The sequence below is a fragment of the Podarcis liolepis genome (assembly GCF_965112155.1).
Source record: "Podarcis liolepis genome assembly, chromosome: 4".
Lineage (NCBI taxonomy): Eukaryota > Metazoa > Chordata > Lepidosauria > Squamata > Lacertidae > Podarcis > Podarcis liolepis.
In genome coordinates this window covers 77,634,543-77,657,926 of record NC_139558.1, presented here as the reverse complement: position 1 = coordinate 77,657,926, position 23,384 = coordinate 77,634,543, and the positions used below count along the sequence as shown (strand labels likewise).

Sequence of the window (23,384 nt, the reverse complement as noted above, 5' to 3'; positions counted from 1 at the left end):
AGAACCGGCTCTGCCCCTGTGGAGCTGGCTGCGTGGAGACTGTATCACACGTCCTCTTGTCTTGCTCCCTATATAAAAATCTCAGGGACGAGACCATCGCGCCGCTCCTGTCTGCCATCCCGGGCCACTCTTGCGAAGCCAAGCTGTTCTCACTCCTGGCCGACCAGAACGGCTCGACAACGGAGAAGGTTGCCAAATTTGTCGAGAGAGCAATGAGATTGAGAGCTGCTACCGGAGTGACATTAGCGTCGTCGCCCAGATTCCTCTCCTAGGATTTTACTATTATTATCGTTATGTTTTGCTACTATTATTTTGTCGTCCCCTAAAATGTATTTTATATAATTGACTTTTTAGTTTTATTCTTTGTGTGTTGTATTGTTGTTTTATTGCTATGGCCGATGGCTGACGCAAATAAAGATTCTTATCTATCTATCTAATCTATGTGCATTGGGTATTCTTTAAAGGTGTGGTGTGGATCTGCCCAACTATTATTATTATTTTTGCACTCTTTTGTGGAAATGCCATCTCAGCCATAGAGACACTGGTGTAAGTCCTCCATTCAGTCCCCCAAAAGGGGGCATGGCGAGAGTGGGACTTACTCATTCCAAAGTCTGCTCAACTCAGTCGCATGATCTAGCAACTCAGCAGAAGTTGCACTGGCTGAAAGGGTGGTGCAAATCAAGCTCTGTTTTAAAGGCTCAGGCTTAGGCCAGTTTAGCTGGAATAGGGGTGTGTTACACTGGGACTGAACCTTGGGGTTTCTTGGTATGCAAAGTATGTTCTCTACAACTGAACTACAGCCCTGTTGTGATATAGGGGGAAGGGCTAATCTTTTGTATGATGACCAAGGCAGGAAGAAGAGTGAAATGATCCACCCAGGGGTGGCAAACCTGTTCTAGGTATCTCAAAAACTTATTGGGCGGCCAAGCCAAGGCAAAATTAGCCCTGCTTGTGGATTTATTTTGTTTTGTCACGATCCAAGCAGTTTATTGTGGTGACATTCCCCACAGAATAAAATGGGAGCTCTGCTTGTGTGCAAGAAATCACTTGGAGGGTTTCACCCCAAACTTGATATCATTCTGGGAAACAGGAAAATGGTTTCAGCTGGAGAAGACAGGAATTCACCTTTAACGTAGAGAGAGGTATCACTGCCTGTTACGGAGCACCTGGGCATTGATAGGAAAGGGAGGGGCCTCAGCCAGGAAGGAGAAACAGATAGTCATCTTATGTGGAGCCTCAAGGTAGCCAACATGGTGCCCTCCAGATGTTTCTAAAGTACAACTCCCATCACCCCTAGCCAGCATGGCCAGTTGCAAAGGATGTTGGGAGTTGTAGTCCAGCCCCAACCAGAGGGCACCATGTTGGCTACCTCTGTGTAGCCTACTCTTCACTGTTCCAAACCCTCCAAGTGTCCCTATTTTCCAGGGACGTCCCTGATTTAGAAAATCCATCCCAGTTTCTGATTTGATCCCGGAATGTCCCACTTTTCCTTAGGATGTCCCTATTTTCATTGGAGAAATGTTGGAGGTTATAGAGCTGTCTGAAGGCAATTCTGTATAGAGAAGATTTTTTAATGTTCTATTGTGGTTTTTATATATTTTGGAAGCTGCCCAGAGTGGCTGGGACAACTCAGTAAGATGTGTGGAATAGCAAAATTGTTGTTATGGAATGAGACATCCTGTTCAGGGAAGTTTTTAATATGTAACGCTGTACTGTTTTTAACACTGATTGGGAGCCGCCCAGAGTGGCTGGGGAAACTCAGCCAGATGGGCGGGGTATAAATAAATTATTTATTATTATTATTATTATTATTATTATTATTATTATTATTATTATATTTTCATCAGAGAAATGTTGGAGGTTTCGGATCAGTAACTTGCTAAGGTAGAAGCTGAGACTATGGGCTGCAATGCTGCAGTTTGGAGTGAAATGGGATTTATCATAGGAGTACAACCTGGCATCAAGCTACCTAATAACTGCAGCAGTCTGACCCAATAAGCCAATCTGCCAACCTAGGTATCTACAGGGAAGCGGGCCTGATGATCTGTTTCGAACAAAACTGAGCAAAATTTGGCATCTGCTTTTCCCCTCTGGAGCCGAGGGAAGGCACCCTCCCAAATCTATTTTGAGGAAGCGTCATCCTCCTTTCCCCTGTTGTTTTTCCTTTACAGCACGATGCGTTTGATGTTTACTCATATCCATCTATGACTTGTTAAGTCTTCACCTACCTCCCAGGCTGAGGAAAAGAAATGGGAGGGCCCAGGCTACAGGAAAAAGAAGAGAGAACTCCCCTAAATATAGCTCTGCTGTGAGGATTGTTTTCCTGTCACACACACAGTTCATTGTTAGACCCTTCCATATGACCTCCCCCTTTCAACTTCGCCCCCAACTTTCTTTTCCGCCTATACACACTCACACACCCCTACACACCTTATTCAGTTTCCTGTCAACTCCCGAATCACATTACAGCTTCTACCACAGGATGACATGTGTGAGTAAATTAAAATCGGCATTGTCTGTGGGTTCTACAACGCCTCCTACACCTAGGCAACTTTACTTCCTACAAACTAAAGGAATATTTGGGATTGTGGGAGTATTTGTTGCGCACAAAAGACAAAGAACGACTTATCTTCAGTAACTCCGCAACTTACAAAGGGACCTCACCTAAAGCCAAAACACATTGGGTTCAATGGCGGGTGGGGTTGTCAACATCTTTTTTATGGGATGCTTGCCCCCTTTTTAGTTTTTATCCCCCCCCCCGTTATTTTGCCAAGCACATAAGGCTGAATGTGCACAAGTTAAATGCACATAAGTTGTGGGCTTACTCTATAAAATCCAAGTGAAAGTCAACAACAGGTGAACTATTGCCATTCCCAGTGGCAACAAAGCAGTTTAGAACAAGGCAGTTTTCCGCTATAAGGCTTACGCTATGGAGTCTTCTTGAACTGGCCACATCACAGTTCAAGGTTAGGCTCATGGTGGAGGATATGACATAGACGGCCATCTTCTAGTCCAAACCCACACCAGGGAAGGGACCATACTGTGTACACACCGTGCATTTAAAGCACATTCTAAACACATTCCCCTGTTCCAAAGAATTCTGGTTACTGTAGCTTGTCAAGGGTTGCTGGGCCTTGTAACTCTGTGAGGGGTGAAGCTACCCGTCAGAAACCCTCTCAGTGGTTTACAAATAACATTCTAAAGATCCTCTTAATGCTTAGTCTAAGCAACTGTCTGCCGTGTGCATTCCTTTGGCTGGGGAGCATCCTTGACAGATACTGGGAGGGGACTGAGGTCTGTGTTTTCCACAATCAAGCCCAAGTCTCTAGCTGTGATGTTGCTGGGCACCAACTCCCATCGGCTTCAGCGAGCATCACCAGTACTGTAGTTCAGCAGCAGCTGAAGGGCTACAGTGGTACCTCGCAAGACGAATGCCTCGCAAGACGAAAAAAGGCGCAAGACGAAAGAGTTTTCCGTTTTTTGAGTCGTTCCGCAAGACGAATTTCCCTATGGGCTTGCTTCGCAAGACAAAACGTCTTGCGAGTTCTTGCGAGTTTGTTTCCTTTTTCTTAAAGCCGCTAAGCCGTTAGTAGCCGCTAAGCCGCTAAGCTGTTAATAGCCGCTAATTGCTGTGCTTCTCAAGACGAAAAAACCGCAAGACGAAGAGGCTCGCGGAACAGATTAATTTCATCTTGCGAGGCACCACTGTACCTCTGCTTGAGCTAATATGCCACACTGTCTCTCACTTAAGGAATTGCTTGTATTTTCTCTGTATTGTTGATTGATTCCACCTATGCCTCTAGCTTTACGCAAATGCTTAGGGTTTCAATTAAATGGGCGGTGTGTGCTTTGCACAGTCCAAGTATCTATACCGTGCTGGGATGGATTTTTAAAAACCAGATGCAATTCATAACAAGTGCAGTGATTTTAATCCAAATGTGCATCCTCAGACCCTTTTCATGTTCCAAAGCAGCACAACAATAAAGATTTTAGAGACGCACAACTGTTTCTAAACACCCCTCTTACGGCTTTATAAAGGCTGTTCTTCCCACTACAGTTAATTCCTTTTCACCCCAATTGCTCCCTCTTTGCTTCAGTAAGGCAGCCGCATTAGTCCTTTGGGGGAAATCACCAGACTGATTGTAGCTTTTTTATTTTTAACTTTCCAGTTTTATTCTCAATGCAGCTTGTGATTTTTGAAAGATCTGAAACGCACCCATCTTTTATATTCAGCTTTTCATAGCCATTTCAGCCAATGCTCACGTCTAAACGGGCAATTCAGTGTCCAATTCAGATTCACCTGTGATCTCTTCTCCATGATTCCAAGCACTGATTGCTCACGCTCAGCCATCGTTCAGCTTCGTGTTGTGTGCGAACCCGGCCTGTGTATATCATAAGGGCTTCAAACTATAGGGAACAAACAGGGATAAACAATATTAAGCATATGCAAAACTCTACATTGTACAAGCACTTAAGAATCCATTAAAAAGAAGTTCTTTTAACAACAAATATTAAAAAGCAAACGAGCTACCTATAAGCCACTCTGCAATAAATATACACAAATTGCTGCATGGAAAGCAAACACAGCCATGGACAGCCCTCTAAGGCAAATCAATATGAGTAACTTCCTTCATAACACACTCTCATGTCTAATGTTCCGGCTGTCTTAGTCTTCCTCAGTGGCCCACTGTAGTTTTAATAACCCTCATGAAAAAATGTTACTGTGTCTTAAAAGCATGAAAGCAGAGGCAGTTGAAGTTGTTTTTAAGTGATGCATGTAAGCAGGCTCACTTCTCCTTGCAGGAACAGGCATTTCAATCCATTCACAGTATGCAACATTTCTCCAATGAAAATAGGTAAAGGGTAAAGGGACCCCTGACCATTAGGTCCAGTTATGACCGACTCTGGGGTTGCGGTGCTCATCTTGCTTTATTGGCCGAGGGAGCCGGCGTACTGCTTCCAGGTCATGTGGCCAGCATGACTAAGCCGCTTATGGCGAACCAGAGCACCGCACGGAAACGCCGTTTACCTTCCCGCCGGAGTGGTACCTATTTATCTACTTGCACTTTGACATGCTTTCGAACTGCTAGGTTGGCAGGAGCAGGGACTGAGCAACCCCGTCGCGGGGATTCGAACCGCCAACCTTCTGATCGGCAAGCCCAAGAGGCTCAGTGGTTTAACCCACGGCACCACCCACGTCCCAATGAAAATAGGGGCGTCCCATTCCATAATGATATTTTTACTATTTATACACCGTGACTGGCACCGTGCTCTTTTTATTGTAATTATTTGTATGTTTTTAATATATTTTTAATGTATATACACTTTTAATTCTATCAATGTTTAATTGTTTTTCCCTATGTTTTTAGCTGTTCTTATTTTTATCTGTAAGCTTCCTTGACTCTCTGTCAGGAAAAAAGGTGGGGCATAAATAAATACATAATAGAAATAACAATAACAATAATAAATTCTGGTTCATGGATAGTTCCATGATCCATACAGAAAGACCCTTAGCATTTGATACTCATGAATTAATTTAGCCTTTTGATAAAAATAGGCAATCTCTCAGCTGTTTGTGAATGTGAAGGGCATCCGAGAAATGCTTATTTAACTGGCTTGAGGGGTTTTTTTGTGCCATCTGAAAACAAAACAAAATACTTTCTTATCCACAAATTGGACCTTAGGCTGGCTTGAAAACAGAGGCAATACTGGTGATTGTTTGCTTTATTCAGAGGCAGACATCGTTTGCCAAGTTAATTGTACTTTAGGTCCCATTGTTTTTAGTGTGACATACATTAGATGTGAGTAATTTTACACTGATTTCAGTGGTACCCAGTGGGACTAACTTGATTTGGATCAAACCCTTTGACCTTTCAGGTCAGGTATTTGACCACTATGCTGATAGATTGACAAACCAGCTTTCAGAGCTCTTGATGATCTGGTTTGGCAGGTGGGCGGGACCAAGCCCCTGATGTCACTGTGATATCAGGTGATCTGTTTTCCTTTGTCTATGTGGCATGAAATGAAACTGTTGTGGACAAAGGCACAAAGTGTCAATGATCAGCTGATTGCCAACAATTGCAAAACCTTGCAAGTAGCATCACAACAGTAAGTTCCGCTGTATTTGAGAGGGATGGCTCCCTAGTGAGTGTTTTATGAGTGTAGTTTTACAGAGCAATCTTCTACTCCAGTTCTATACACTGGGGGTAGAAGTGGCAAAACATCACCACTTTGCCTGTAGAATAGGTACTGCATTCTGTGTGTGCTCTGATCACCTCAGGAAGGGAGGGGGGAAACACACAACCAGAAAATGGTATATAGAAGGCAAGTGTCTCCAGTGTATCTCGCACTCCGTGTTCGAAACTCCCATTGTTCTAGGTGCATTTTGCGACAGGGAATTTCATTAGTGCAAGCAGTCTCTGAGTTCTGGGTGCAGCACTGAGCCTAAGATTTCAGATTAAAACTGCAGAGTGGAAGGAAAGGAGGATCTTTTTCTGCTTCCCCAATTCCACCTACTCTCTGAAGACTGGAGGAGAGACCCTCTTAAGAATATTAGAGGGGTGGGTGAGCAGGGGAAGGACTAGACCATGCGAAAAATGAACATAATATTTTAGCTGCAGTTCATTCATTTTCAGCTTTGTATAAAAAAGCGTGCCTAGACATTCTGTTGCTGTGCCCATAACCTAGGCTTAAGGTGCCATTTAGCTCCTGGCTTTTATATCTCAGTCCCTAACATTTCCCGCCCTCTGTTGGATTCTATGGCCTCTCAGTCATAGTGTAGGATTGCACCATATACTACCCAGTTTGTAAAAGCACTGGTTGGGCTGCAAAGCAGCTTTTTATACATATTCCATTTCCAGACGCTTAAGATGGCTCCAGCCTTGTGGAATAGCCTTCTATTCCAATGTTATGGTGATGCAATTCAACAAGAGTTTGTTTGTTCTTTATTGTGTTTACCACTGTGGGTGCGCATTCCTTTTCAGGCCCCCACCAACCCCGCAAGCCCTTAGTGATTTTACATGCACACACCCAGATCAAATTAGCAATTTGGAGGCATGAGCAATCCGTTTCCATAGAGCCTTATTAACTGTCGCACTTTACTTTGGAAAACTTAACGCTTTAAAAGAACTGCTCTTTTCTGCATCACTTGTCAATGAAACCTAACTCATGTCTCCTGTAATTTTAAGATTGTGATCAGTCTTTTTTCATGTGGTAGCAAAGCAAGGACCCCAATATAGGTACAAACAAGTGGGGTGAAACATTACAGTGCAAAACACGGCAGAATGCCATCCATCCTTCTCTGCCCTTTTCACAAATACTCCATTTCATGTCCATCCACACATGTAATCTGCTTTACGTGTGGCTGCTGAGCATGTATGAAGTTTCCATTGGGCTACTTCCAGTGTCTGTGTATCCCTCTTTAGATTTCCCCTTCCATCTTGTCCTTTGGTGATGCTGTTTTAACTAAGTAAGGACCAGCATTTGGACAACTGGGAACATGATTAGTGTATACAAATAAAGCCCTGCAGCAAAACATTGCATGGGTATGGTTGGTTTCTTAGTTTGCCAAGAAGCAGCAATTCTCTCTCTCTCTCTCTCTCTCTCTCTCTCTCTCTCTCTCTCTCTCTCTCTCCCCCCATGGTGGGAAGTAAGATTTATTTGCTGTCTTACAAAAGCAAGTCTCTGTCTAGCTGCTATCATTTATTTCTTTTTTTAAAAAAGAAAAAGCTCAGAGCAATATCTGCTTCTTAGGGCTCTTTTGTCTGAATCCGACGTCTGGCCCTTTTGAAGTTTGTTCCTCATCAGTTACAGTACACGAGAGACTTCCCACTAGAATGCTGTTTCACCATCTTTGGTGAAACAACCATCAGTGATGACATTGTATGTCATAAGGTCCGCGAGGACTCATGTGATTGCCCAACATGGTTGACTTAAGAAGCTCAAAATACCCAGACTCTGACATGTTTTGCGCAAAAAATAAAAAATATTTTACAAAAAAAATCCCAGGGAAGATGGTAGCAATGGCGGAAACCCCAAAATTCTATGTTGCCAGATGTTTAGTTTGCAGAGTGCCTTACTGCCATCCTATCTCTGACTTCTGAGGAATGATTAACAGGAAAAGAAAATGTGCCTCTAGAGTTATACCTGTCTGTGAGCGTGGAGATTGCAAAGATGAATAGGTAGATGGTTCATGTATCTTCTATACTTTTTATTTTTTAAAAAAAGGTTTGGATGTTTTAGTGATAACATTTCAAGCATTTGGTATCTTGGTAGTTTGAACACTGTAAGCTGCCTTGGTTTTAATCTATAAACAAAGATGGGATAGAAAAATAATTGGACTAGTAGTAAACAATGCAGCTTGTAAGATAGGACTCTTTGCCTTCATGCCCACAGCTATGAAATGAAGGCTCTGGTGCTTGGCCCCACCTATTGAAATGCTTTTCTGCATTCTTCAGTTAAAAATAAAGATGCAGAAATGCATTGTTATGAGTTTGGGGTGTGAGTGTTAAACTGTATGACAGATGTCTCCGATCCCTGGATCCAGCAAGTGTTAAAAGATAATCAAGCCTTCTAATTCTTAGATATAGTCAAGCTAGCTTCCTGGTGAGGTGATGGGTGATTAAGGGGCTCAGCTTGAGATGGCAAAGACAGTGGTACCTTGGTTCTCAAACGTCTTGGTACTCAAACGCCTTGGTTCTCAAACACTGAAAACCCGGAAGTAAGTGTTCTGGTTTTTGAATGTTTTTGGAAGCCGAACGTCTGATGCGGCTGTCAGCTATTGTTTCCAGGGTGCCTGCACCAATCAGAAGCTGTGTCTTAGTTTTTGAATATTTCAGAAGTCAAACGAACTTCCAGAATGGATTAAGTTTGGCACTTTGTTTTTGCTACTTATTTTGCGTTTTTGTTTTTGAGTCTTTTTTGGTTAATTTGTTTTTGTGACTGTGTGGAACCCAGTTCAGCTACTGACTGATTGATTGTGTGACTGCGGAAATGGATAAAAGCCCCCCATCTAAACAATGGCTATCATCAGTGCAGGTAATATTTTTTAAATTTTTTTTATCATCTACAATACTGTTTTATTTATTTTGTAGCACAGAACATTGATTATTGCTTTCATCTTATGGATCAATGGTCTCATTAGATAGTCAAATTCATGTTAAATTGCTGTTTTAGGGGTTGCTTTTAAAAGTCTGGAATGAATGAATCCGTTTTGCATTACTTTCTATGGGAAAGTGTGCCTTGGTTTTGGAATGCTTTGGTTTTGGAAAGGACTTCTGGAACAGATTAAGTTTGAGAACCAAGGTACTGCTATAGGTGGGGCCCCTTCCCTCAACAGAAAAAGCCAGAGTTGAGAGCAGAGAGTAAGCAGTGATGTGAGCTGGCTGAAAAGCAGCAAGCTGGAGAGAGAATCAGAGCAATGTTTGCTTTCTGTTTGAATCCAAGGCTGCAGCTATGGAATAAATAAGACCTTTTGGGGGTGTTGATGCTGTGAACCCCTCCACCGTAGTCGCATGTGTAAATAAACCATATATCATAAAGACTCCACAGTTTCTGCTGTGCCTCATTCCCAGAGGAAACACAAACCCTGGTTAAGCACCAGGAACCCCTGGAATCCTGCACTGCTTGGAGGTTGTGCTGGCGTGCAATAATGTAATATTATTGTTTGGGTGCTGAACATACTTTAGAAAAGTGAGGATGAAAGCTGTGCTGTAATATCCATACTAACTGATAATTTTTTACACTGCATCCATACTGCGGAAGGGCAAGCTGTGAGGTAATTGATGGCTGGTTTCTGATCTGAAGGAGTGTTGCGGGGGGCGGCTGCCGGGGGGAGGCGCTGGACAGAGAGAATCTTCTTGCTGCATTTACCTTTCTCTTTACTTGTGCCACAACTCTTTTTGCTTGCCCGATCCCCTTTTGCACACAATTCTGCCGCACGCAGGAGAGAGAAGAGCACTCTGTCCCAAGTATGAAGTAAGATGCATTTGGGTTGAGAGTGGTGCTGTGGCAAAACAACAACAACAACCACCACCCAGTAAGAAGAGCTGGGCATTTATTGAAACCAGTTATGCTCTTTCTCTCTCCCCCCCCATCCTCTAGCCCCTCCCTAGGCCTATTTCAGAGCTGACCATTTGTGGAACAGGAAACGTCAGAGCTCCGAGCTGCTGCAGCCTGACTGAGTGGAATTATTTCCTTTCAGGCTGTCCCGTTACCTTTTAGTTGGCAGGACGTCCCCGCCTCTCCCTGCTCTGAACAGCCCCCTTCACTCTCTGCCTCTCCCCCCACTCCTACACTTCTCTCTCTCTCTCTCTTCACTGCCAAAAAAGTCCATCCTCCGCCCCCTCCTCAGCTAACTTCCTTCCAGCATTTCCTGAGCTGGATAATCCCAGGATTTGTAAAAACAGGGGAAAGGGGAGAGCGAGAGTGAGGGCACTAACTTAGGGAACCCAGCCCTTGTTTCTCCTAACATTGTCCAGTGGCTGCAGGGAGGAAAGAAACCCCCCAGGGGTGTAAAAAGTAGTGGGCTTGCCTTTCTCTCTGTCATTTTGCTCTTTTCCCCCCCTCTCTGTCTTTTTACAAGTTCGTGGAAGAATCATTTTGCAATCTCTACTGCCTGAAGGACCCATCTTGACATACTTTTGATTGCCGGCTTGGATTGGTTCTGGAGGTTCCTGGGACCTGACAGCGAAGGAAGAGGGAACTTCAGCTAACATCTGCCCCATCGCTACCAGTCTCCCTGGAGGCATTGCTTCATCACCACCATCCGCCTCCCTCTTTGCAGAAGCCTCCTGAACTTGGGCTATGATCTCTCTGCTGCTGCCTGCTGGAGATCTCCGCATTGTCCTGACCTCTCCCTTCTGCAACAGAAGCAGCCGCAGCAGCAGCAGCTTCACATCTGGTGGGGATTAATGTGGAGACGTCCAGCTGGAAGTTCTTCTGGACTTTCGATGTGGCTGACCGGAAGCGGGACACGGGCGACGGCGAGGGTCTGAGGGAGTGGGGGAGCTTTGCACTTGCCTGGTGCAAAGCGAGGGGGGTGGGGGGGAAAAGAAGGAGGGGGGCTCTTTTCGGAACCAACTCATGAAGAACAAGGGAGGAAAGCCGAAAGTCAAGAGGAAAGGAGGCACAAACGTCTTCGGCTGTGATCTGACAGACTATCTGGAGAGCACAGGACAAGATGGTAATATTTATTTTGAAAAAAACAACAACCAAGGCCTTATTCTTGCTTTCTCTAGAGATGGGTCTATTGCAGTGCCTTTTGAATGGGAGGATTAATTGTCTACAGAAATGATTATCTGGTCTGGATAGGACTTTAGTGCCTTGTTCTGTCAGCGACCAACTAGCAATGTGCTTAGTTCAGGGAAATGTTTTGCTGTGTGAGAGAGAGGAAGATTAACTATTTGCCATCAAGTCTCTTAACTTGAGGCACACAGAGAAAGGATACTTTTCAGTTACTCAGAGGTGGGGTGCGTGAGCACGAGGCTTCAAGATTGCTCCTTAGGATGTGGCCCTTCCGTGTTTCGCAAGACTTTCCCTGCCCCCAGCCACAGGATGCCACAGAATCAATGGAGACGGGAGACACATCAGTTCTCAGAATAAAGGTTGCAGTGAAGATGTAACGGTGGCTCTTAGGCCCAAGCAAGGCTCCCCAAATTTTCTTACTTGTGAGACAAGGATGTGGGAGAAGGATCTGCCAAAGTGGGAGCACAGCAGCTTCTGCTTCTTACTAGAAACCCACACCCCTTGCCTACAATCCTTTTTCTCAGACGAGCATATGATGTGTCAGACCGTGGGAGGTGGCAGTGCCAATCTGCTTTTCAAGCGGACGAGATAGGAGAGAGAAGCAGAGAACATTTCTTAAAAGTGGGCTGGGTGACGCGAAACATATTGCCGGGTCTTTGGAGGTAGAAGGATTCCTCCCACCTTCTTCTTGGAAACTAATATTTGATGAGAAATCGCTCAGGATTTTTCCCCTCCTCTGCCATCTGCATCCACATGACGTTCCCAGTTTAGATTTATTTGGTTTCCTAAAACTCAGACTTTCCGGGCGAGGCGGCTCCTTGAGCAACATTATTAGGGTGTTTATTCAATAAATGTGGGTGACAGTCATTACAGATGCCTCAGAAAGGAAGTGTATTCATAATAAACTAAGAGACTTTGCTGTTACTCAGTGTTGTGGGCTGCCAGAGTACATGACGTTGTTCTCGTGTTTCCTCTCTTACACGGGCACATTATACAGAGCATGTGTTTTCCCCCCAGATCAGTCCATCAAGCTAAGCTTAATTCATTTGACAAATGTTCATGGCATTTGTGTCGCTGTGTACATTGCAACTGCTGCCTAAATGCAGCCACTTTTAGGTTGCTGTTTTTCTCGTTTGGCTGTCCATAGCAATACTTCAGGCCTGTTCATCGAGGAACCTGAAGGAAGAACTACAAGGGGGAGGTCTAGGTTTTCCCAAATCAGGCCTCAGCAACTTGGGATCCACAAAATCAAGCATTGTCCACCAGCCATTTTAAATGTGGATTTACGTGATTTGCCTGTCTACTGCGCTCTTCCTCTGAGGCCTTGCTGCAACTCGGGATTAGAGTCAGGGTCTTTTCGGTTGTGGTCCCTGGACAGCAACAACAGCAACACCCACGCAGCAACACCCCAGCCCCATCAGCCAGCAAGGGATGATGGGAGGTATAGTCCAGCTACATCTGGAGAGCTCAACATTGGCCACCCTTTGTGTGTGGATAGCAGTAGGCTAGATAGGCCAAAGGTCTGTTTTGATGTGGCAGCTTCCTATGTGAGTATTTTCTAGCTGGCTATGGTTTTTAGTTCTCCGTTGTTGTTTTGTTTGCTTGCTTATTGTTATAATGCATTTCTTTAATGATTGTAAGCTGCCCTAGGGGCTAAATGCGGGGAGAAAAGTGTCTTAATAAGTAAATGTATTGTTTTCTGCGTGATGCCCACCTCCTCCCACCCTGGGTTTTTTGCAGTCTCAGAAGGGCAGCAAATACAGAAGATTTACTGGTCTCTTGTGGGCCACCATAGATGGCTTTGTGGGTCTCCAGTTGCGCTGCCTTGTTCTCGATTCAATGTAGCCATGAAAACAGGAACAAGAAGGCAGCTTTTATTTATTTTGAAGAAAGGCGTGATGGGATCCTGTATATTCTCCAGCGACTGCAGACTTTGTCACCAGCTTATTTTGCAAGATGGCTCGGTCTACCAGCGTGGTCTGTTGTGAGGAGCAAAAATGGGCAAAAGTGAATTCCTTTTCATGTTTGCTGAATGGCATGTCCCATTGGCCAGCAGTGTGTGATCTAGTAATGAAAGACTCCATTGTTACAGGAGCCATTAGAAGGATGTGAGTTAGATCATAGGGTGTAGGTTAAATCTTAACGATAACAAGAAGCAGAAGAGATGTGGGAGTTTTTATTCCTTTGTTCTGCGGCAAGGCAAGGAGGTGGAATAATATTAAAGACAAATCTGCTCTCTAGGTAGCTGTGAGGGCAGGCGGGGGTCAGGTGTCACTAGCATGAGACTTAGAAGCCTCCAAATTACCCTAATTGGAGCCCTTGAGTTGAAATGGCGTCATTTGTGATGGGCAACCATCTATCAGGGGAAAGCGTTTGTTCAGACCCTCCCCACCAAAGGGAGCCAAGCAATAACCTTGAAAGCGGGAGTGTTCTACCTGTTACATCACTTTGCCTCCTGTGTGGAAAGGGTGGACAGTACAGATGGATCTGGCCACTATTTATTTATTTATTTATTTATTTATTTATTTGCTTTTTTGTAAAAAAAGGTTTTAGGATTCCTTTGAGATTTTGTTTCTTCAAGGAGCTGGAACATATGATATGGGGCTAGAGCAGAGGTTTCCAATTAGCTAAGTACTGCAAACCCCCTACTTCTCAAAAGACCAAGCCATGGACCCCCTACTTTGTCTCTGTGGTAGTTTTCGTTAATGTGAATGGTGCCAATTGGACCACCATTTGGGAACCACTGGGCTAGAGTGTTTCCTCTTCTTATTCAGAGTAAAGCATTCAGATGTGGGGCTCTGTGAGGAAGAGGTGGGGAACCTGTGACCTTCCAGTTATTGAACTGGCACCACCCCTGACTATAATTTATTTATACCCCACCCATCTGGCTGGGTTTCCCCAGCCACTCTGGGCGGCTTCCAACAAAACACTAAAATACAATAACCTATTAAACATTAAAAGCTTCCCTAAACAGGGCTGCCTTTAGATGTCTTCTAAAAGTTGGGTAATTATTTTTTCTATGGGAAGTCACCCCCTTACTTCTTGTGAAAGTGAGTTTCATACTGAAGAGGTACTTTCTTTTGCCTGTCCTGAGTCTTCCACTCAAACCAGTTTCTCCCCTTGATTGAGTTGTGCACTGATACTTCCAGCTCTCATTACGACTTAGGGAAGGGCACTTAGTAGTTCGATGGCTGGGAGAGAGATCCCGACTAAAACAAATGTCTAGATGTAGTCACAGGAAGTGGTTTGGCAGTTCTATACAGCTTTCTTCCTTCTAGGTCATCTCTTAGCAATCACCCTTGGCTTATGTAAAGCAGCAAGGGGGGTGGGGAGAGACTGGGTTGCTAGAACTGCTTACTTTTGGCTGAGATGTCAATCTAACCTCATGCCTGCTCTGCCACTGAAGAGCACAAATGTTGCTTTTGCCCCTACTGCAGAGGCTGATGGGCTTTTCCATGGTGAAACTGTTTGAGGCAAAAGTGGGGCTAAACACAGACTTGTTTCTCCTGCTCTGATGATTGGCAGGTGAAGGAGAAGCATGACGAGCAGCCTTGTGGAGGCTTTCAGAACAAATGAATGGCACACAGTCACCTGAGCTGTGGTTCCCATGCAGCTACCTGCCTGCATGGCCACTATCATGACTTGCTCACCTGGAATTTGAGGCTCCCATAGCAAAATAGTTTGCTTCTCCTGGATTGCATCCAGACAATCACCACGTTTCACTTTTCTTTGTTTTCTACCTTTCTTTTTTCTCTTTCGTGTGCATCCGTGGTGGTGCACAGAGATTTCTCATGTGATATGTGCAGATCAGCACAGGAGCAGGGAAAGGGGCAATTTCCTCCTTATTGCTGCCAAGCCCAGCATTGAGATGGGAAGCAAAATTACACCCTCTCTGCTCTTCAGGGAGCCAGTGTGGTGTAGTGGTTAAGAGCAGTAGTCACGTAATCTGGTGAACCGGGTTCGCGTCCCCGCTCTTTCACATGCAGCTGCTGGGTGACTTTGGGCCAGTCACACTTCTTTGAAGTCTCTAAGCCTCACTCACCTTAGGGTAGTGATAAAGCAGGATATCAAATCCAAACTACTACTACTACTACTACTACTACTACTCTTCTTCTTCTTCTTCTTCTTCTTCTTCTTCTTCTTCTTCTTCTTCTTCTTCTTCTTCTTCTTCTTCTTCTCCTGAAGAGTAGAGAGGGCATTATTTTTCTTGCCATCACAGTGCTGGGCTGGGTGCAGAGTATTAAATGTCTCTTCACCCAGCCCTGCACCATGATGTTACCCACCCTTAAGAATAGCCAAGGAAAGCCTCTTCTCCTCCTTCTCGCTCTCCTTCTCCTTCTCCAAGCAACCGTCTAGTCATTCCCAGGATGTGGAAAACACTGGAATGCTCAGGAAACAGGAAAGAGTGTTCCAATCTGCAATGTTCAAGTGGCCAGGAAACAATGGCGCTATGCTCCTTGCTGCAGCTGCCATTGGTTCGGGAGCCAGAATACTTTATGTTTAAGGTGCTGCCACTGCTGATGCCTCTACACCCTGACCTGGTGAAATGGGTGAGGATCTGGTGGATCAGTGGAAACATCTAGGTGGGCCAGAATGGTCCCACAGGCTGAAGGTTCAACACCTCTGCTGTAAAACATGTTCTTACTACATGAAGCTCTGCCCTGCCACATATTGGCTGCTAGCAGTGTGTACCAACAGAGAAAGCAGCCACTCATTTGGCTGTTCATACATTACAAAATGTATGGGTTACAAAAGGAAGAAGAGAAACCAATGAATGTGAAAGAGGGTTTCAAAAGTTTCAAAAGTGGAAGAGCCAGAGGTTGGGAAATCTAGAGCGCCTCAAGAAGAGGTCATGATGAGCTTTCCTTTCCCCTCCTTTTCCCTTCCTTGTAGGAAGTGGCTTTTAAGCTGGCGGTTTGAATTCCTGCTACGGGGTTAGCTCCCATTGCTCAGTCCCTGCTCCTGCCAACCTAGCAGTTCGAAAGCACATCAAAGTGCAAGTAGATAAATAGGTATCGCTCCGGTGGGAAGGTAAACAGCGTTTCCATGTGCTGCTTTGGTTCGCCAGAAGCGGCTTACTCATGCTGGCCAATTAATAATAATAATAATAATAATAATAATAATAATAATAATAATAATAATAATAATATCTTTATTGTCATTGCCCCCTCTCGGGGACAACGAAATTACGAGATGAGTGCTGCAACCCCAGAGTTGGCCACGACTGGACCTAATGGTCAAGGGTCCCTTTACCTTTTAAGTACTTGCTGCTAGCAAGATTGGCTTTGAAGTGTAGTTTGGGGTGTTGCGCAGTGTGAAAAGGAGTGTGCACACAACTCATCACAAGCCAGCCTTTTCTTTTTTGCACTTCTGGTGCAAATTATGTGCAAGACAGCAGCTGTGCTGGTAGCCATGTGTCTTGCCCATGGAGGAATGTTAAAATACCCCCTCCCCTTACACACAACAGCAGAAGGGTCAAAGGGAGGCATACTGGTTATGCCACAAGTGCATCCACTGTCTCATTTTCTTTGAAACCACATGAACTCCCAGAGGTGTTTCCCCTCACTATTTTAGGGATTTCTTACACTGACTTAAAGTTGTATGATGATTAAAACACCTTGGCACCCCTTCTCCATTGCTTTCTCCTTTAAATGAAAAAAGGAAATTTCTCAGCTTCTTTGCATCCCTTGTGGTAGCAGATACTTTCTCAAGCTTTCTTTTGCAACCGGAGATGGAAACTTTGTCAGTTCCTTTTTTTAAAAACCAAACAAAAACAAAATGTTATTAATCCCTGACATCAGCAATGTAAACTGGAATTCCTTGTTTTGCAGCTTACACTGGAAACAGCACATTTTTTTCTTGGGCTGCCTTGTCCGCTCAGAGCCAAGCCCACAATTTCTTCCTCAAGCAAAGGGAACACTTACTTAACTCTCTGGGCATTTATGCTAAGTCAGGCTTTTAGAATTTGGTGGTTGGATGATGACTGAGCAAACAGACACACAGTCCCATCCTATTCACGTTGGGTCAGAAGTAAATCTCATTTTGCATAGCCTGCAGCTGCAGTTCTGTGTGCATTTACTTGAGAGTAAACTTCATTAGACACAGGGGGTCTTCTTTCTGGCTAACGTTAATGGATTCCTATTGTATAGTTTTGAAACCCAACACTGAATGTAAACTGAGCTCAGCCTGAAACAGTTTAATGAAACATCAAGGAAGAGAAGGAAGAGGCATTCACAGCCGCAAATAGAAAATGGGATACCAGCCAGATTTTAGCACTGCCAAAAAGGATCCAGGGTCTTTGATGGATCACAAACTGAAGGCAAGGCAATGAGGTTACACTGTCTTATAAAACGGCAAATGGCATTTATCACATCAGCCTTTTTGTTAGATAAATTAACTCCTTTTATAAGGTACTGGAATCTGCATTGTAACTTTATTTCACTGGACAGAGAATTGTTTTTGTTATGTTTTGAAAAATCATACAATTAAAGTTTTTATTTTTATTTTTTAAAAAATACTATAAAAAACTATTTCTCTTGAGAATTTTCCAGTTGACATGAATGTTACTCCTGCCAACAACCTTGGCTTCAACAGGATCATTCCTGAGTTGGCTGGACAAATCTCGACAGTTTCGGATTTCTTATTTTTCTAGTCTTAAGTTCAGTTTGCTTTTTTTAAAACCTTATTAAAATTAGTCAGCGTTTTAGTGCAAAATTATATTAAATACATATTTTTGCGAACAAAATGAGTCTAATGTATGCATTTTCTGTTATTTTCACCATATATACATTTTTAAGGCACACTTTCCTCTTCATATACACATTTTGGCACACATTACTTGGTTGGAAGGGTGCATCACAAAATTCACAGAAGTGCAAATTTCAAAGTATCGCTGTGCTTTGGTTCTCATATTGTTTCAGAAAGTGCGAGTTGGGCAGTTTCGCATTAGAATTCAAACCAAACCGAATTTCTCCTTCATCTCTACTCCTAAGTATCTTCTCCTGTGCTGTAGAGCCCAAAGGGCACCCTGGTTTTCTAGAGAACTTTGGACAATGAGCCCAATTCAACAACGCCTGGGATGCAAGTGATTGAAAGCTCACAGCAAACACAACTGAAGATAAGTTAGAGTACAGTAAGCCCACAACCTATCCTGGTGTTTTGTTCTGGGAAAAGCCAAAATCCTGTATAGTCAAAACACATTGGGTACAATGGTGGGTTGGACAGCCAATGTCTTTTTTTCCTGGAAGCCCACCCATTTTCCGCCCCCCCTTTCTATTTGTTTCTATCTTTTTTGCCAAGCATGTAAAGCTGGCAGAAGCCTCTAAATTGTGAATTTACTGTACATAGTTGTGCCTCTTGTGTGGTGGTGATGGCACTGGAGAAAGCTTGCCTCTCCACTACTATTGCATCCTCAAGTAGCCACCCAGCAAAGCTATTTAGAGTACTTAGTGGGCTGGTGAAGTCTGGCCCTAAATTGGGATTATCAGGACGGTCAGAAGCCTTCAGTTCACAGACTTGCAGTGTGCTTGAGGATTAACTCATTCAACGCTGTCCCAGTATTGCTGCCGTAGTCAGTATGGTTTCAGAGGAGGTTTCTTGAGCACCATCTAAGCATGCTGTAGGAGAACTGTTTTGGCCATTGTGGCCCCCATACTGACTATGGACAAGACCATGAAGAATCATTCTCTAATCCTAGAACAAACTCTCTCACTCACATATAGAAGAAAGAATGCTAAGGTTCTGTTGGCATAATTATAAAGTATAAATTAGGGGCATTGGTCAACTGCCACATGTATTGGGGAGGGGGCGCACCAAGCTTTTTCTTACCCAGTGCTACAAATCCCTTAATATTAGAGAATGGGCCATAGCTCAGTGGTAAAGCATCTATTCTGCATGCAAAAGGTTCCAGGTTCTATTCCTGGCATCTCCAAGCACAGCTGGGAAAGACCTCTGTCTGACATGCTGGAGAGCTGGAGATCACCCTTCCCCAATCTGGTGCTCTCCAAATGCTTGGGACTGCAACTCCCATCAAGATTGCCAATGGTCAGGGATGATGGCGGTGTAGACAGTATTGAGTTGGATGGATAATTGGCCTAACTCAATATAGAACAAATTCCTATGTACCACCACAAATTATTTATATGCCATCCATCTAACTGGGTTGTCCCAGCCACTCTGGGCAGCTTCCAACAAATTATAAAACATCAAACTTAAAAACATCTCTATACAGGGCTGCCTTCAGACGTCTTCTCAAAATCATGTTGTTATTTATCTCCTTGACAACTGATGGCAGGGCATTTCACAGGGTGGGTGCCACCACTGCGAAGACTCCCTCTGCCTGGTTCCTTGTAAGCTCACTTGCAAAGGGAACCACCAGAAGGTTCTTGCTGCTGGACCTCAGTGTCCGGGCTGAATGATGAGAGTGGAGATGCTCCTTCAGGTATACTGGGCCGAGGCCGTTTAGGGCTTTAAAGGTCAGCACCAACAGTCCCCTGTGTGACTCATAACACGATGAAAATGTTAAAGCTGCCCTTGGTTTTTGTTTTACATATGAGGAGCATAACACTCAGTGTCAGAGAAATGTAGGAAAATATCCAGGTCTCCATCTATTCCTCTGCAAACGTTCCCTAGGAGAGATCTTGAAATCTGGGCATCAGGCACAAATGAGAAGGAAACTGGGTTTTCATGCTGTTTGCTGCATAGTTTGTACTTTTGTTCTTTGTTCTGCCAAACAGTGATACTTTCTGTGGAGTCTGCATTTTGATTTGAGGAGAAGCTCTCTTTGAGCCAAGCTCCAAACCTGCTGTCCAGATGTGAATTTGGGTTGTCTCTATCGTGGCTCCCCCCTCCCATAACTGCATGCACATGCCTGCATTTTAATAGACTTTTTGACAGAGTGATATGTTCTTCTCTGGATACATATGTGTACGAGGGAGTGAGTGCATTTTGAAAATTTTCCTTGTGTACATATGTCATCGTTGTATTGGCTTGTCGCACAAATAAGGACAGAGAGACTTAAATTTAGTAGGTAGCCCAAAGTGCACTCAGCACAGTTACAACACACGTAGCGATAATGTTTTAATCAGGCGATCATGCCAGGCGACTGAAGAGGAAAGAACACACCAAAATAAAGCCACATGTCTTCAAACATTTTTCTGCCCCTCTCTTACACACAGAGCTTCAGTTAACTTCCTGTCTAGAGCCAGGTATGTAAAGCTTTAGAGAAGCAAGGTTGGCTGAGCAGCAGACCCCTGCTACTTTTTCTCTCTTAGTCTGTCACTGACTTAAAGCTGAATTTGATCTGTGCATATTGATAACATCCCAAAACCTGGAGACCAAGTCCTGTGAGGAACAGCTGAGGCAGCTGAGTCCTATGAGGAGAAGAGGCAATTCAGAGGTGATGGGATAACCATCTCCAGAGATTTGAAGGGCTGTCACATAAATGGTAGAATGAAATTTGGGGTGGTTGCTGCTTCAGAGGAAAACCTGAACCAACGGGTTCAAATGACAAGAAAGAGGATTCTGACAAAACATCAGAAAGACCTTTGTGATGCTATGAGCTGCTCAACGGCAGAAGAGACAGCCTCAGAAGGTCACTACTTCTCCTTTGTTAGAGTCCTTTAAGCAGAACAATGTCAGATAAGCCATGGCAGATCAGACCAGTGGCCCGGTTATTCCAGCATCCACTTCTCATAGTGACCAACCAGATGCCTGTGGGAAGCTTGCAAGCAGGACCCGAGTGCAACAGGACTCTCTCCCTCCTGTAGTTTCCAGCAACTGGTATTCAGAAGCAAACTTCCTATGGCAGTATGAGGCAAGGGCTGAATGATCACCTGGCAGGGATGCAGTAATAGCAGAGTTCCTGCACTGGAAGCAGGTTTGTCCAGGTGACCTTTGGGGAACCTGCCAGCTATGAGTCTATGGCCTGTTTGATTCCATGCTGATTGCCTCTCCTGCTCCCCAATTCATACTGTGGGCAGTATAGGGGCTGAGTGTTCAGTTTTTGCATTATAGTGCTACAGCACCAGGCTCCACACAGGCTATGCAGCATGTGGCACAATCAGCCCTAAAACTTCATATGTAGCACACAGTGGTGGTGTTTCAGGCTAGGGGCGCTTCTCCTGCAGCACAATGTCCAGCCAGGGGTAGACTGGAGGGCCATGACATGGGGCTAGAATGGGTGAGAGTTCAGGGGAAATTGAAGGCAGAGGGTGCACACCTACATTTGTGCATAACCTGATCCGAATCTCAGCTCCACTCATTCCCGGATACTTTAAAGTTTAAGGAACATACAGTGAGGGGGGAAAGTATTTGATCCCCTGCTAAATTTGCCCGTTTGCCCTCTGACGAAGAAATGACCAGTCCATAATTTTAATGGTAGGTTTATTGTAGCCGTGAGAGACAGAATAACAACAGGAAAACCCTCAGAAAGCCAGAAGACAAAAGTCAGAGATTGACGTGCATTATAATGAGTGAAATAAGTATTTGACCCCTTTGCAAAAGATGACTTAGTACTTGGTGGCAAAACCCTTGTTGGCAATTACAGACATTTCTTGTAGGTGGCCACCAGGTTTGCACACATCTCAGGAGGTATTTTGTCCCACTCCTCTTTGCAGATCCTCTCCAAGTCAGTAAGATTTTGAGGCTGATGTATAGCTACTACAATAAACCTACCATTAAAATTATGGACTGGTCATTTCTTCGTCAGAGGGCAAATGGGCAAATTTAGCAGGGGGTAAAATAGTAGAGCATAGAATCATAGCACCGTAGAGTTAGAAGGGACCTAAAGGTCATGAGACTCTTAATCTTAGAGTCGTGAGTTTGAGCCCCACGTTGGGCAAACAAATCCTGCATTGCTGGAGTTGGGGCTAGATGACGCTCTTAGTCCCTTCCAGCTTTACAATTCTGTGCTTCTAGGAGTGATAGGCCCAAGTCCACCCAGTGAGCATCATGGCTGAGTGGGGATTTGAACTTGGGTCTCCCAGGTCCTAGTCCGAAACTCTAACCCAAACACCAAATGATTGCTCTAGTAGCTTGGTGTTTCTTTGGCGTCTCTTTTATTTAATATTTAAACTAATATTTTCTTGCATATTTGGGTTTCTATCAGATATGCAGAACACCCTCCTCCCCCATGCTTGCGAGGCCAGTTTTGCCACCTCGCTGGTCACCATGGTGCCACCCGCTTCACTGTTAGAAGGAACGCTATGTGATGAGCAAAATGTCCAGGCAAATGAGTCCTTATTTATAGAACGTAGCAGGCTGCAAATAGTGGCATATACTGAAATAAGCACGGTCTGTAGGCGTAGACTGCGGTAGATGCTGGCATACATGCAAAATATCTCTGTAAGTTCATATATGTGGCTTTCTTCTTGCTGGGCAAAAAACAAAAACTGGCTTGGCTGTTTGAGCTTTTAATAAACTGAAATTGTCTAGCTTGAGTGTTTGCTAAAGTTGGAGGCTCAGGATAGTTTTAGGCATTCTGGCACTCTAAGCTGGGCTTTCTGTGAGCCAGGGTTCCCTGCAGCTCATTCCTGGTAACTGTATTTGTGCTGCGGAACAATGCTAAACCAATAAAGAGAGTGCATCTGAGCATACAATCATAGAATTGTAGAGTTGAAAAAAAACCCTGAGGGTCATCTGGCCCAACCTCCCTGCAATGCAGGGATCTCAACTAAAGCATCCATGCACAAGATTTTATTATATATTCTCTCTCTCTCTCTCTCTCTCTCTCTCTCTCCTAGCCCCATTTCCATATCTTTTGCCTGGAAGGGGACAAAATGTGTGCACAATATGCATATTCAAAAGCTACAAATATTTATATGACTATGTAGGTGTGATTGAATGTGAACTATGTAATGCATTATAATAAGTGACAAGTTTTATTTGCAGTGTTTGGTCTTTACTTTCTGCTGCATTAAGAGGCCCCCACTTTTAAAAAATGTGCCGCTAAGCAGCCACTTACATTTGCCTTGTACTGAGGGCAGCCCTCAGAAGGCAAATGTGAGATAAGTTATTTGGAAAGAAAATTATCTGCAAGGCTGAAGTTCATAAAAATTAACCTGTATGCATAAAAACAATTACATCAGTTAGGCAGCATCTAGGCATACCTTCAAACAGAAGCAATGCAGATTTATGGTGTG

At 44.1% G+C, this 23,384-nt stretch overlaps 1 protein-coding gene across 1 annotated transcript in view; it reads left to right on the top strand.

Annotated features, from left to right (window-relative positions):
* Positions 1-10,163: 10,163 nt before the first annotated feature.
* The window catches only part of ARHGAP31 (Rho GTPase activating protein 31), an 88,498-nt gene continuing 75,277 nt past the window's right edge, over positions 10,164-23,384 (top strand). The window contains exon 1 of the mRNA XM_083498849.1: positions 10,164-11,182. Coding sequence (XP_083354975.1) covers positions 11,083-11,182 — 100 coding nt within the window. The 5' untranslated portion in view covers positions 10,164-11,082. The remainder of the gene's footprint in view (positions 11,183-23,384) is intronic.